This window comes from Macrobrachium rosenbergii, chromosome 3 (genome assembly GCF_040412425.1).
Source record: "Macrobrachium rosenbergii isolate ZJJX-2024 chromosome 3, ASM4041242v1, whole genome shotgun sequence".
Classification (NCBI taxonomy): domain Eukaryota; kingdom Metazoa; phylum Arthropoda; class Malacostraca; order Decapoda; family Palaemonidae; genus Macrobrachium; species Macrobrachium rosenbergii.
Genome location: NC_089743.1, coordinates 18,031,678 through 18,047,456, shown reverse-complemented (window position 1 = coordinate 18,047,456; position 15,779 = coordinate 18,031,678). Strand labels below are relative to the sequence as shown.

The following is a 15,779-nucleotide window of genomic DNA, read 5'->3' as shown; positions in this document are numbered from 1 at the left end:
TCTTCAGATTACCCTTTATTTCTTTTTCCTGGTTGTTGCAGCCTTGGCATGATTCTCTATCACGATTTCACCGGCTGACACGGGACTGGACTCAGAAAAGGGATTTTGACAGAGGAAAAATCTATTTCTGAGGAAGGTCCCGTGTCACCCGTGACCCTCCCCTGTATCACCTAGTACTCTCCCCTCCCTCTTGCACATGCCAAGTCTGGGGTTAGTGCTAGCATGGAATGAGGTAGGTGGCGCTGGTGTCGCCGTCCTGGCGGGTGTTTGGTGTGGGGGCTGTAACGGCTCACCGCTCTGTTCGGGATTTTTTTGATAAGGAGCGATCTTTCGAGTAGGTTTCCGTGGTAGTGGTAATTCACTCACCCCTTCTTATACCGCGCCTTCCAAGAAGGCGCTCGACTGGGGTAGTAACCCCAGCTTTCCTGAAAGCTCTTTTCTCTGGTATATCTAGCAAGGTTATACCTAGAAATTCGTGCTGTAATGGAATTTCACCGGGTGACACGGGACCTTCCTCAGAAATAGATTTTTCCTCTGTCAAAATCCCTTTTTCTCTCTCTCTCTCTCTCTCTATGACGACATTACTGGCTGGAAGGGTTGGAGGTAGCCAACCTCACAGCTTATAGCTCGGATGCTTTGTGTACATTTGTGTACATACTGTCACTCTCACTGAGTAAGGAAGAGTTGTTTTTTGTATATGTAACATGTCTGTTTATTTGTTTTGAGATAAGGAATAGGTTTTTTATATATATATATATATATATGTTTATTTATTTTGTATAGTTTTATATATATATATATATACATTACACATTAACATTTTTCCATTATCATTAATTTTTTCTGTCTGAGAAATAACGTTTTTTTCCTGACAAAAATTTGTTTTTCTTAAAAAATGTAGTTTTTTACAAAGGTATGTTTTACTGACATTTTTAAAACATTATGAACACACAGTGTGTGCATGTGTGCTAATACTCACTGGTTAATGAGGCTCAAATTAGCAGTAACTTTTCCTGAGATAATTTAGGACTCTAAGGCTTAGCAGATGTACAATTATTTTATTATATCTTGGGATTTTCTAAGGTCAATTCTTGGGGTTTCGTAAGAAAAATAATTTGAGCAGCAGCACACACAAAAATGACTCGGGTCAGTTAGTATGCCAAACCATCTGCTTATATCAAAGACATAAAATCATAATTTTCTTACCTGGAGGAGGGATATTCTGTCTCTGAATAAGGTGACAGAGGGTTGAGGCTAACAAATTCTGATTGTGGGGATGGTTGTGGCAGCACTGCCGCATTAGGTGAATGGTGGCATCTTCAACACTACTATAATCACTGTCACTACTGCTTGACGGCCCGGAACCCCGCATCAAAGGCTCACTACCTCGAACTAAAGGATCACCTGAAAAGATTATCCTTAAAACAACTGCAATCTCCAGTACAAATAGTACAAAAAAGAAAAATTAAAATAATTGTAAATACGAATGCAAATATAAGAATAATAAAATAATTACCACATTATAACTATAATCATCATCACCATCAATAGAGGAAAAGCTTTTCTGTAATAAAGTCCCTGTTTTATCCAGCTGTTTTCTGTTAAATGTTTCAATAATCAGTTTTCCTTTATGTGTGTGAAAAATAAAATCTGACACTATACAGCATAAATCATAACCTGAGTGGACACTATAGATCTAGGCTTTAGGATCGTAAAGTGAACATAAGCAATAATAAACTCAACTATAGCTGTGTGCTGGACAAACAATCTGTAATCACCCACCTCATTATACATGTGGGTTACGTTCTAAACTGGGCATGTCACATCAATTTTACATAATTCATACTTAAGGCTACCAAAGTATATAAAGGTAAGCGTGATAGAGGTGTTCTGTGGTTCTATCATTTATCCTTTACATAAGCCATTGCCTTTCAATCTCAAACAAAACCTTTTCTGGATTTCAATACTTTAGTATGGTCACAATAGCTCGTCACTAATCAGAGAAAGAACAAGTCAACTGTAATTTGATCACCAATACAGCAGCCAAATAAATGACCATATGTAACAGTTGTTTATCTAACACCAAAAAATAATATTTGCTGTACTGTATTTTCATACTATCACTTCATGTTATTACTGATGTGATAGAAAGATAATTTGCCTAATATAGTCCTTAAGTTACCTCACAAAAAATCAACAAACATATTGTCTAATAAAACAAATTTACACAAATACAATAAAGAAGTCAATACAGACATTTCTAAAAATATGGAAGTGTAAGTCATTGCAACAAGATTAATGTGAAAAATATTTTACCAAAAACACAGTTACTGTTGGTATTATTTGTGCTTGAATGTAACAACAGTGAGATGTGAGTTACCTTTTAAGCAACTGGGAAGCAATGTTCTGCACTTTTATTTCATTCTATAATAATCATAATTTTTACTAGACAAGACAATAAAATACATGTTTCCCTACAAATACACAAAAATTCAGTCCCTATACAGAAAACAGCAGTAAACAGGAAGGTAATGTGTGCAAATACCATACAAATTGTATGTGTCCAGGTATGAAAAAATAGCATAACAATGGCCCAATACACAAGAAGCAACATGTTCTTTAGGTGTTGACTCTCATCTCAAACTCTTGGATAGAGCTATATCATCTGTCAAGTTTATTTTGCCAACTCTTAATGTTGAATTGTGGCACGACTTAAAAATGATTCCATTATGTTTGCTGTATAAAATATACTATATAATGACACACATCTGGACTCTTCTTTAACTGAAATAGCTGTTGTTGCTCTCAACACTAAGGAGACTGCTGCTGTTTTTTTTTCTAGTATCAAGGTCTACTACCTCAGAGGGACATTTACTATGGCTTTCAAGGCAACTGATTAGGACAAGAACTTGACTCTAAAGGACTTTTTGGATCTTACAACATTCTTGCTGCTAAAAGAAACTTTTCTAATTCTTGGGATGAAGTTAAGCAGATGAGCTTGAATGGTGAGTGGAAAAAATTGTGTCCCATTTTGTGTATGATTTCTATGGCTTTGAGGAGTTAATTGAGGCTGTCATCAAGAATGTTGCTGAACTGAGCAAGCAGCTTGATCTGGAGGTAGAGGCTGATGATGACACAGAATTGCTGGCATCTAGTGGAGAAAATGTTCTGCTGAGGACCTCATTCAACTAAAGAAGCAACTGACTGAAGAAGATGAAAAGACACCAACCCCAGAGTCCAAGAGATTTACAACCATGGAGTTAGCAAATGGCTTTGCCCTGATAGAGGAGGGATTGATAAAGTTTGAGGCTCTGGACTCCAACACTGCCAGGTACACTAAGGTTGCCAGAGGGTTAATGGTTTCCCTGCATTGTTACAAGGAGATATGGGAGGAGAAGAGTAAGGTATCCTTCCAGCTTAGCCTGGAACACTTTTTTTAAGAAGGGAGAGAGGCCTGCAAGAGGTCCAGTACCCTCTACCTCACATGCCTCTCCAAACTCAGCTGCCCAATGATATCTCCAGCACCTTCTGCAGGTTCTGCACAACTGGGCTCACCTGCCCCAGTATCTCCAGCACCTTCTGCAAGTTCTGCAAAACTAGATGACCCTGCCCCAGTATCTCCAGCACCTTCTGCAGGTTCTGCCTCTCCAGACTCACCTGCCCCATTGTCTCCAGCACCTTCCTCCATCCAATAGCCTAGTCACCCCACTTTGCGATGCCCAGTATGCAAGCCAACCACAGGAGAAAAGGTAAAGAATTGATTTTTTATTTACTGTGCAGTAAATGTAAGGATAATATTTACCCTTGTACTGTACGGATCTGCTCAAGAATTGTTTTCTCTTTTACTTACTTTTTTATTTTCACTAATTCACTTATTGCGTCTGCTTAAATTCCAACTTACGGACAAAATTGGGTTATGTCCTTGCTGTAGGAACGGATCTTGGACGTAAACAGAGAACCTACTGTAACATGAACCCTGGCATAGCAGAGGATCTCAAAATTCAGTTCCACACAAGGTGAAAAACACAAAAACACAAGTCCAAATAAAGTGCTCCATATACGCAAAAACCACCAGCGCAGCTGGAAACACAATGGACAAGTTAGGCCAGCAAAGATTAACCCTTAAACGCTGAGCCTCTATTTACAAAAGTGTCTGCCGTATGCCGGCGGGGTTTGAGAGTTAGCGCCGAAGCGGAAAGAAAGTTTTTTTCCAAAAAATCACAGCACACTTAGTTTTTAAGATTAAGAGGTCATTTTTGGCTCCCTTTTTTCTCATTGCCTAAAGTTTAGTATGCAACCATCAGAAATGAAAAAAATATCATAATCATATATAAATATTGGAATATATGACAGCGCGAAAAAAAAATTTCATACATAATTGTATAAAAATCGTGCTGTGAGCAAAACGGTTAAAGCTAATGAGTTATTTGTTTTTTCGTTGTATTGTAAACTAAATTGCGATGATTTTGGTGTATAACAAATTGTAAAACAATGAAAGCAGAGAAAATATTATCACAAAATGATGCATGAATTCGTAACACGAGGACGTAAAAAAAAAAATTTTCTCAAAAATTCACCATAAATCAAAATATTGTGCTAGAGGCTTCTCGTTTGTTGCAAAATTAAGGTAAATGATTGAATATTACTAGAATGTAAGAGTTTTAGCTTACGATTGCATTTTTCGACCATTTCGGTCAAGTCAAAGTTGACCGAAGGTCGAGATTTCGGCACTTATCGGGATTTATATGAAAATATGTCAAAATTGATAAAAGCTACAACCATGAGTTATTTGTTGTTGTATTCTATATGAAATTGCACACATTTTTATATATAAAACTTTATGTAACGGCTAATAAGAAAACGGTGCAAAAATATGACAAAGTGACTAAAGAATTTCTGAGATTGTAAGAGCCTGACGCCGTCTCTTCCAAACACGTGTGTGTTCATGTGTTAAATCGTCCATCGGAGTTTTGAGACGTTTGTCGTCTTCACAAACAGAAACATACACACAGTTTGATACAGAAGATTCGTTGGAACATTATGAGTACATGATTAGAATGCTTGCATGGCAATGCAAGTAGTGGTGATTGTACATACATCAAGACAACAATGGTTAGGGAGAAACAGACGGAAATATTATATGGTTGAAATCGAGTTCCTTTAGAGAAAGAAAACGAGATGCTCTTGTTGTCTTGTCCACTCCGATGGATAATTAACACACACGTTGTTTGGAAGAGACTGCGTCAGGCTCTTACAAGATTTTCAGCAGAGTTAGTGCGGACATTAGGAAAAAGTTTTTTTCAAAAATTCACCATAAATCGAAATATTGTGCTAGAGACTTCTCGTTTGTTGCAAAATGAAGGTAAATGATTGAATATTACTAGAACGTAAGAGTTTTAGCTTACAACTGCATTTTTCGATCATTTCGGTCAAGTCAAAGTTGACCGAAGGTTGAAATTTTGGCACTTATTGTGATTTATATGAAAATATGTCAAAATTGATAAAAGCTACAACCATGAGTTATTTTTTTGTATTCTACATGAAATTGCACACATTTTCATATATAAAACTTTATTTAACGGCTAATAGAAAACGGTGTAAATAATTACAACAAAGTGACTAAAGAATTTGAGATTTTCAGCAGAGTTAGCTGATGCTTTCTTTTGGGATAAGAAAGAAATCTGCGCATGAGCAGCTGGGTCACGCTTGTAAACAAAACAACAGTGTGATCCGGGAACTCCCAGCATCCCTCAAGGCGCGATTTAAAATTTTTTGCAAACGAGGCCTATAAGTATTTTTCCGCGAATATTTATAAAAGCTTTTTGTAGTTGACGTATTTTACATCCACTCGGCACCCGACAGACAACTTTTGTTGACGTAAAATATGTCCAGTCAGCGTTGAAGGGTTAAGGCGCTGCCTGGGGTCTACCCAATAGGCTTTTGTTATTCATTCAGCACACAGCCAAAGCAGGAGATAAGCTGGAATACTCCATTTATGAAAGCCATGGTTCGTATCCCCGTAGGACCAAAAAAAAAAATATGTAAGAACTGTTCTTATATGTTTGATTAACAGAGACTTGCTGTAGTCTGATTGCCTAACATCTCAGAATTTAGGAATTCTGTTTGCCAGATGAACATAGATTGGCAATTTCACTTTTAAAAAATTTTTACACATTAACAAATTAGAGCAGGTACATTACATTTTGTAACTATATTTTACATGTAGTTCCCACTTTTGATACAAAAGAAGTAATAATAACACACAATTTGCACAACCTTAAACACAAAAGTACGTTTTTTATTTTTTGCTGGACACAATGATGCATCAGGTAAGTAACGAAATCCAGTAATTTATAATACAATGAGTGTTATAAAACAATGATGTACAACGTACAATGCAAGTACAAACAGTATAATTTCAAAAATGTTTAATGTTCTAATAACACTATCTAAAATCACTGACTTCTTATCACTTTACTTAAAATTCAAACAATTAACATTTGCATAAATCACAGGTGCTGTACTCACCTAAAACTGTCAATAATGGTAACCAAAACACAGAGCCTTCAGCAGATCCCAACCAATCTCTCATGGGTGGTTCTGCACAAAGGGCTGCAAGGGTGTGTAATGTATGAGCCACCAGGGATGTACTTAATGTAGGAACAATTGCAGCTGCAATCTGGGGAGGAGTCTGTGGTGTGGCTGATGACAAAGCATCCTCTGCACTCTTGGTTTTCTCAGCAACACTGGCCTTCTCAAGGTCTGTCGCACTCTCACTTGCACCTGAAGAGGTGCAACTTTCTACCTGATGCAAAACTTCTGTTTTACACCACTCTGAAATTGAATAAACATAGTTAAATCATACCTCTAAAAATGAACCTGTAACAAATTCCATTTTCTTTCACTTCTTAACAGATACCAGAATTCCCAACAGTATGGACTGTACCTAGTATTCCATGCACAAGTAGCAAAGGAAAGCCTGAATCTAGCATCAAATGGATTGCCTGAGGTGACTGAGCAACAGTGGCTAAAGTTTGCAAGTGAGCAGGCGTAAGGGAGATGACACTTGGATCTTGGAGAATCAACCTTTCTTCTACAGCACCTGATGACCCTTCTACACCCTCTTTCATGTCATCAGTTCTAGCAGCTCGGATCTCGGCCTCTCTGTCTTTTCTGATTAATAAAATAAATCAATGTTAATCAAACTGGTTACAAAAGTAAAAACCTATTTTAAATTTTAACATGGAACCTTCAAATCACCAATGACTTCTGCAGAAAAATATTTATAATCTTGAAAATTTCCTGTAATACTTATCCTTGTAGATATTAATTTCCCCAAATGGAAAGATAATATAGGTAAAATAAAACAATAATTAATCTATTTAGAGACTTTTCTGATTAAGTTTTTATAAGTTTATATAAACAATGTTTATAATATCAGCAATAAAATATCCAGTTTTCCTTCAATTATCTGGTTTCATCCTATTCAGAGCTCAACATTACCTGGAGGTTCCCCAGCACCATAATATACAGTAAAATACACTCATCAAAATTTGCAAAATTGCTCTCAGCTGGTTGGCAATGCTGCATAGGCAAAAAGAAGTGTTGGTAATAATGAGAAAGGTTACTGTTAGGGTGGTGGTTTGGGGATTTTTTTTTTTTTTTTGGGGGGGAGACCAGGCAGGATGGGTGCGCATTTGACTTCTTAAGAGCTTTTGTGGTTGTAATTGGCTTAAAAATATTAATGTCACCCAAACATAATTTTGTTTATTGCTTTTGAGTGGCAGAGTATTGTGGGAGCGGGGGATAGGCCTGGATAAGCCCTTCTTACCCATACACGGTGGTAGGGCAAGGAGAGCCGAGTAGGAAGGGTTTGGCAGGCCTTTGCCCTCTCCAACTATCTCATTACTTTTTAACTTCACTGGTTTTTACAATTCACTGCACATTCATTGATTTTAATATCACATATGCTTTTCTGAAGTTGAAATATCAGCAAATTGTAAAATTTCAACAAATTACCATATTGTACTGGTATATAAACTGCCCAGCTGTGTTGCATCAAACTTTTCTTGCACATCAGTGTGTCAGTCTGTGTTCATGTGCACACATACACCAAGTATGTGTGTGTCTAAGTATGCTTATGCATCACAGTGAGGTAAACTGCAGTATGCAATTGCTGTATATTTATGTGGCACAGCAGAGAGAGAGAGAGAGAGAGAGAGAGAGAGAGAGAGAGAGAGAGAGAGAGAGAGAGAGAGAGAGAGAGAGAGAGAGAGAGATGTTAAACAGACAGACAAAAGTGCAAAATTACCATAAAATATTGCTTTCTGCATGACACAGACAAAAAACTATGTAATTCTTTTAGTTCTTTTCACTTTTAGTTTGGTCGTAACCATTAACCCTTAAGGGACGGGCTAATTATATATAATGCATACCCCCCGACTGGGCAAACTTTAAGGTTGGCTAATTTAAGAAAAAAACACATCAATGGAAAGAGAAAGATATGCAAATGCACATGGTGTAAGAAAAAAAATCTACAAAATTTTCCCTACCTTCCACGGGAAGTTGAAAGTGACTATTTACAACCCTGTGTGGGGCCTCTTTTACAAAACACTCGTAAATTTTACCAAGTTATACATGTTTTTTCTAATAATTTACTTTATTTTGTAAAATTATAATTACAACTCACACAATATATCATAACAGTTAAGAAGTAAAATCAGTAAGAAATTCCGAGCATATTTGTTGTAAAATATTAAAGTAAATTTACTGAGATTGTGAAATCCAGTAACTTTTTTGGGATTTATACATGTTTTTTCTAACATTTCTTTGCAAAATTAAAACTATAACTGGCATCATATCATAAAAGATATGAACTATAACCAACAGTATTCCCTGGGTATATTTATGAGCAAATAAATAAAAAGATGTCATGGCAGAGAGAGGAGCAAGACATTCCCCTTCCAAGTCAAGAACAATACTGAAGTTCCCAAGACGCCCACGATCGAGCTGAGCTGAATTCTTTAGTTGCCACAATTCATTTATGGGCCACTGAAGTATTGGAAACTCTTTCCCGCTCAATACGAACAAATCGTATGGCATGTAATATTAATCATCCTCAGAGGGGGATCTGTACACCACCCAAAACCTATTTTAGATCCTCTATTGAGGGGATCTGTCCATTAAGGGTTAAATTAGATTACGTTTGGGGTAATAAGTAATGCATGTCCATATGAGTCCAAGACATGATAAAACAATTAGGTAGAATTTAGACTGTTTGCTGTTTGTTCAGTTGTAACCACTTAAAAACTGCATAGTATCTCTCTCTCTCTCTCTCTCTCTCTATAAATCTTATTTTTATAAGCTGCTCATATTCAAAGTATGAACTCAATATATAGTACATGATAAAGTTAATACCCCTCAATGGAATGTAGTAAATATAACCGTTCATCAGTAGATAGTGCATTACATATTTACCAAAGGTTTCAAAATGATATACGATAACGTAACCTCTAGTGGCTCGTGATGCATTTCCGATGACATAAGGATTTCATAAATTTTTTTTAACATCATATAAAATAAATAACAATATTGCTGTGATACACCTTTAAAATGCCCTGCAAACGCACACAAATACACGTTTAAATGAAATTTTTATCAGATTTTTAGTGTGGAGGTACCAAAATGGAGTAGAAAATGGTAGATATTTGTTCAATATAAAATTAGCACATATGCATCCGTTGCTGTGTGTGGACTTGCCTTTCACTCTCTCTCTCTCTCTCTCTCAGGGTTATTCATTATAAGAAAAGAGAGAGAGAGGGAGAGAGAGTGAGTTGCTGTTTTACATCCATAGAGAGTTTTTATTACAGTATATCCAAAATTTCCATTACGTAGCCAGTCTTGGATGTATTAATGCTGGTCTTGGATGTATTAATCTGGATACAGGAGAGATTACTGTAACTATATACAATACTAAAACAATAACTTACCCCCCTGAAGATTAACTTCATAAGTAAAGCAAATGGCAACCAACTTTCAGGAAACAAAAACTCACCTGTCATCTGTGATTGACTGATTATTATCAATCACTGTTAAGACAGACATGTTTACAAGTAGTTGAGTAAACAGTTGTGGGCGAACATGACACATTGAGCACATAATGTGATCCAAACCAATCTTCAGCTCACCCTCACTTCTCTCTGACCATTCATATACATGTCTGGAAAAATAAGAAAAACCATGAGTAATTTTTTACTTAACTAATTACAGTATTCAACCACATTTTGGTTTCCTTTCTACAAATGTACAATTCAACTGTAGTTAATTTTATGATTTATATCTACTACAAAACCCTTTCTCTCTGTTGAAAGATTGTCTATACAGTACTACAAAGGAGTTTAACAACTGGCCCAAAGGATTTGTTATTGAATAAGAGATGAAAATTGGATCACACAAATGTTGAAAAAGTTAGACAGCTATGTAGCACAGGAAAAAAATTAAAAGACAGGAACCATTAAAGCATATGAGCCCTATGAGCATCTGGCTAAACTACCTGCTAATAATAATAATAATAATAATAATAATAATAATAATAATAATAATAATAATAATAATAATAATAATAATAATAATAATACACGTTTTGTTAAAGAAAATGGCAGTTTCAACAGCATTTATTTTATATAGCAAACACTCAATTCGTCTTATCAATTGCTTTCCTTGCGTTGGAATGGTTGCGAGCAATTGGCCAATATTCATTTCCGGTGGTATAGTGATGTGTAGGAGGTAGCTCTCATGGGGTGTCGACTAGTTTCGCCCTTCTCATAAGGGCATCATTCAGGACAGGATCGCTAAATGATGCCCTTATGAGAAGAGCGAAAACTAGTCGACACCCCATGAGAGCTACCTTCTACACATCACTATACCACCAGAAATGAATATTGGGCAATTGCTCGAAACCATTCCAGTGCAAGAAAAGCAATTGATAAGACAAATTGAGTGTTTGCTAAAATAAATGCTGATGAAACTGCCATTTTGCTTAACAATACCTGTATTAAAGGTTTTTTTCCTAATTTTACAATAACAACAATAATAATAAATAATAATAATAATAATAATAATAATAATAATAAAAGAATTCTTTATTCCATGCTGAGAGGAACTCAGTCATCCTGATCTTGTTTACCAAGTCTGAAATATATTTTAAATTCCACAAAGCTAGCTCAACTCAAAAGATTTTCATTGGACAAATTAAAAACTTGAAGATCAGTTCTGACTAAAGTGGACTGAAGGTACTGTTCCAACCCAATAATTTTCAGACTGGTTGAGATTTGGAAAGCCAAATAAAATGCATTCAACTACTGAGTGCTGACCAGCATTCTCTGCACTCACAGACTGGGTCTTACATCATGTGTCCATGGGTCAAACAAGTGTGACCAGCTGAAGATGAGACTTCTTCAACTTTTGATATAGTATACACAACACTCTAAAGGCAGATCAAATCTACTTTAGCTTTCTACTTTTCATGACTACTAATACTTTTACATCAGCTTTTTCCTTTATGGGTCAGACATAAAATGAGTTCTCTCCATTCTCCTTTGTCTTGTGCACTCCACTTGAATTCTCAAAGATCTGGGCCTTTCTACTACTGGTCGTCATCCTGCTACTCTTACAAACCACACTTCACTGACTAATTGCTCTCCATCCCTTACTAATTGTTCCCCATTGGTCCTCATCACATGTGCAAGCCACCTCAATGTTTGAGATTTCAAGTTTTTTCTTTTCTAGCTCTTGGGCATACTAACTCTCCGTAAATCCCTAATTTGTAATATGACCTTATCACCTCAGTCCCCATGTTTCTGCCAAACAAATTAGCCCTAAAGATAACAGAAATGTTCTATACTTCTAATTCACGTCCCTCTGCCAAAACATGGAGGTCCACCTCCCCACCACTTGTGGTCTTCATGTATGATTACTGGGTGTGTTATGTGGATGTGAGCAAGTACTTGAATAAAATTCAATAAATGTATTAAGAAGAGAGTGTTTCTTTAGCTTCTGTGAAGTGTGGTAATTCATCTTAGCAGATGATGTATTGTGGTAACTGTAGCTAAATCACTATGATGCATTTTTCTGAAATAAGTGTTTTTGCATTATTAGGCAACTTATTTTCTCATTAGCTTTATAATGAATTAGTTTTAAAGAATATATATAACTTTTGAGGAATAATGGGATATTCTTTTAGGATATAACAGTTGTTTATTTCTTCTGTCCAGGTCTGATCTTCAACTTGGAAATGGCCCAAAGCAAAACACAATTTGTGTACAAGCCCGAGTGCTTGAAATTTGACTTCACTGCAATGCGAGAACAATCTGGGAATGTATGTCCTCAGTGTGTTCAGTGCCTGCAAGTCCTTGCCAATGAATCTATGAAGGAAAATAAGCTGAAGCATCATTTGCAAATAGTCATCCAAAGTTTGATGAAAAACCACTGAGTTACTGGAAAGACAAAGAAACAAGGTAAACAAAGTCGGACTGATGCTCCCTCGAGTTCAGTTTTTTTACTTGAGAAAGCTTCCTTGGTGTCCTTTGAGGTAGCATGGATGACTGCAAAATGCAAACAGCCTCAATACATTGGAGAGGAGCTGGTGAAACCAGCAGCAATAGCAGTGGTGAACACTTCTGGTGGAGCAGATTTTACCAAGAAAGTTTGAATCATAAAACGTACAATTGAACTTATTTCAGTTCTGACAATATCATAAAATGAAGAACTGAACTTATTTCAGAGGATATTTTGTTAAGCTAATTTTAGCATTGAAAAATGCAGGACAATTTTCTCTGCAAACTAATGAGTCCGTGGACATTGCAGGTCATCCTGAACTGATGGTTTCTGTAACATAGAGGAGACGATATTTTGGAAGAATTTCTCTTCTGCAATACCTTGTCAATTACCACCAGTGGGGAAGACATATTTCATATGGTTTCAAGTTTTATCAATAAATATGATCTAATCTAGACTGGAAAAACTGCTTGGCTGTGTGCACTAATGGAGCTCCATCAATGATAGGAAGTTGTGGGGGTTTTGTTACTCGCATTAAAGCTAAGAACCCTGATGTCATAGTAATTCACTGTTTCTTGCATCAAAAAAAACCTTGCTTCTTGTCGTCTACAACCAGACCTCCATGCAGCTCTAATTGATACTATACAAAAAGTAAACTTTGTCTAGGCCAGAGCTCCAAATTCACACATTTTCCATTAAATGTGTGAAGAGATGGGATCACATCACCAAGACTTGTTGGTCCTCTCTGATGTCCGTTGGCTATCTCTAGGAAAGATTCTGGCAAGAGTTCTTGAACTACAATCTGAAACTGAAATCTTTCTCTAGGAAAAACAGCATGTACTGGCAGACTGCTTTAAGGATATTGCTTGGCTGGCAAAGCTTGCTTATTTAAGTGATATCTTCATGCATCTCAATGAACTGACTTCAGACATGCAGGGTCGAAATCACACCATGGTGGACATTGGTGAAAAAATTCTCCAAGAAAAAGCTTGCTCTCTGAGGGGAAAAGTTGGCCAACGGAAAAACTGCAGCTTTTCCAAAACTAAGTCCTATATTGGAAGATTCTTCAGATATATCTCTGCCTGACATCAGAAATACTGTCAAAGATCATCCGAGGAATCTTCAGGAAGAAATGAACAGGTATATTCCAGAAAATGTTGACTTGAAAAAGCATAGCTAGATCAGGAATTCTTTCACTGTGAATGTCACTGAGGTTGGAGAAGATAATCCTGGTTTTCAAGAAAAACTTATAGACATTCAGGAAAATCAAGTGCAGAAGTAACGTTTTGAAAACCTCCAGATTTCAAAATTTTTTATTCAACTCAAGGGTATGCCCATTCTGACTTGGGAGGCTGAAAAAGCTCTTCTCCCTTTTCCAACAATGTATCTCTGTGAAGTATGGTTTTCAAGCCTTGTTACGATCAAGACTAAAGCAAGAAACTGCCTGGATCCCCAACATGACTTGTGGTGTGCTCTAACAATGAATATAAAACCCAACTTTGAGAACCTCGTATACAAAACGAAGCAGTTTCAAGGTAGCCACTGAGAAAACTTATAATTTGTTGCAGTCTTTCTTTCGATGTGGTCCCTGGTTATTCCTAAGGTATATTACTTGGTTGTTACACTAGCCATTTTTTATATATAATTTACTGATTAATTTTATGAATCGCTGAAATGTATTAGTAAAGTATAAAAAGCTGTGATTGCCAGCCACTGAAGAAAAACTTTTTTTTTTTTGTGACTGGATATGCAAGTAAAATTTCAAGATTTTTAACACTTGTTTCCTTTTCCATTTCAAATTTATTAAAATTCATTACATTAGCAAATATAAACTTATTATATAAATAGAAGAATGTTAACTCATAAACATTTGCAAGGATAACTGTAACATGAAAAGGGTTGGATTTATTACTACATGTTCATACATTTAGGGTTGCTGGCCCAGGTTAAGACTGTATTTAGGGTCACAACCAAAAATGGTTGGGATACACTGCTCTTTAATGGCTGTTTTGAACATTTCCTTCATATCTATGGTGTATCACTACATTGTGACCAGAACAAAAAAAGGGTGAGCTTTCAACCATTATGCAAACGGTCGAAAGCTAACCCCCCCATTTTTTAACACTTTTTGTATTATGGAAAAATAGTCTCTCAGTTACATTATTGTGGCTTTTTACTGATTATTTCCTTCATATTTGGAGAGAATCAAAGGAGATTCTTCTGACCTATGAATCTGGCCTTAACTCTCTTTCTGTTAAAAGGTGGACTGTGTTTTCTATGGGTGCTACTATATGTACTATTGCCTCTCTGGCATGCTTGTTACATACACAAGCCTCCACTTCCCAGACTAACTGCAGAAATTAGTGTTCTGCGGATTGCATGATTTAGTGACTTGTTTTTTCCCAACTGCTGTCCAGTTCTGAAACTCCTTCCTTGCTTCCATCATTTCACAGTGAGCATTACAGGCAAAACATTGCTATGTCCATTATCAGTTAATATGTACATTGCAACAGATGAATTTCAGCACCCCTAAAATATCAAAGGAGTCAAGAGCTAGGTCTATGATATTATTAATGGTTAAGCCACACTTCCATTTGCCCTATATTCCTTGTTTCCAAAGGAAACCAGACACAAACACTAAAATTAGATGAAAGCATGTAGTGTATTCAATAAATATCTGAACATTTGAAGGCTAACATTTATACATGCTTGTTGAGCTAGCAGTTCACTGGGAGTACGAAGAAGTTTACCATTCGCAAAACCTAAAACAGTGTTGAAGCTGATGGAACCCCTACCCAAATTTCACAGTTATTAAGATAGCTTAATAAAAATAAATATTCCAGTAAATAAAACATAACTTAAAATTTTCTTTACACAAGAGATAAAAACAGAAACATACCTGAACAATTCATCTGTGATATGACTGGTAGTATCATGAGTGGTATTCCACAAAACTGCAGCAATGCAGTGTAGAATTTCAGCACTAACACTGCCATTCAAACTTCCAGCTGGAGACTGTGGTGACATCTGTTGAGGAGGCTGCTGAGTCCCTAGACTATAATTACTACTCATGGGTGATGATGAGGGGAGAGGTTGCATAACAACATGATGGAGCCATGATAGGAGGACAGACACACCTTCCATGCTGCTGCTTCCTACACACAACTCATAGAGTAAAGCTATGGCTGCATCAAGACTATTTCCACCTAAAAGAAAAATGACGC

The 15,779-nt window shown here is 36.4% G+C and overlaps 1 protein-coding gene across 1 annotated transcript in view; it reads right to left on the bottom strand.

Moving 5' to 3' along the window:
- The window catches only part of Bruce (BIR repeat containing ubiquitin-conjugating enzyme), a 361,218-nt gene that overhangs the window by 121,954 nt on the left and 223,485 nt on the right, over positions 1-15,779 (bottom strand). The window contains 5 exon segments of the mRNA XM_067128151.1: positions 1,207-1,404; positions 6,529-6,834; positions 6,947-7,173; positions 10,055-10,219; positions 15,455-15,761. Of these exon segments, the coding sequence (XP_066984252.1) occupies positions 1,207-1,404; positions 6,529-6,834; positions 6,947-7,173; positions 10,055-10,219; positions 15,455-15,761 (1,203 nt within the window).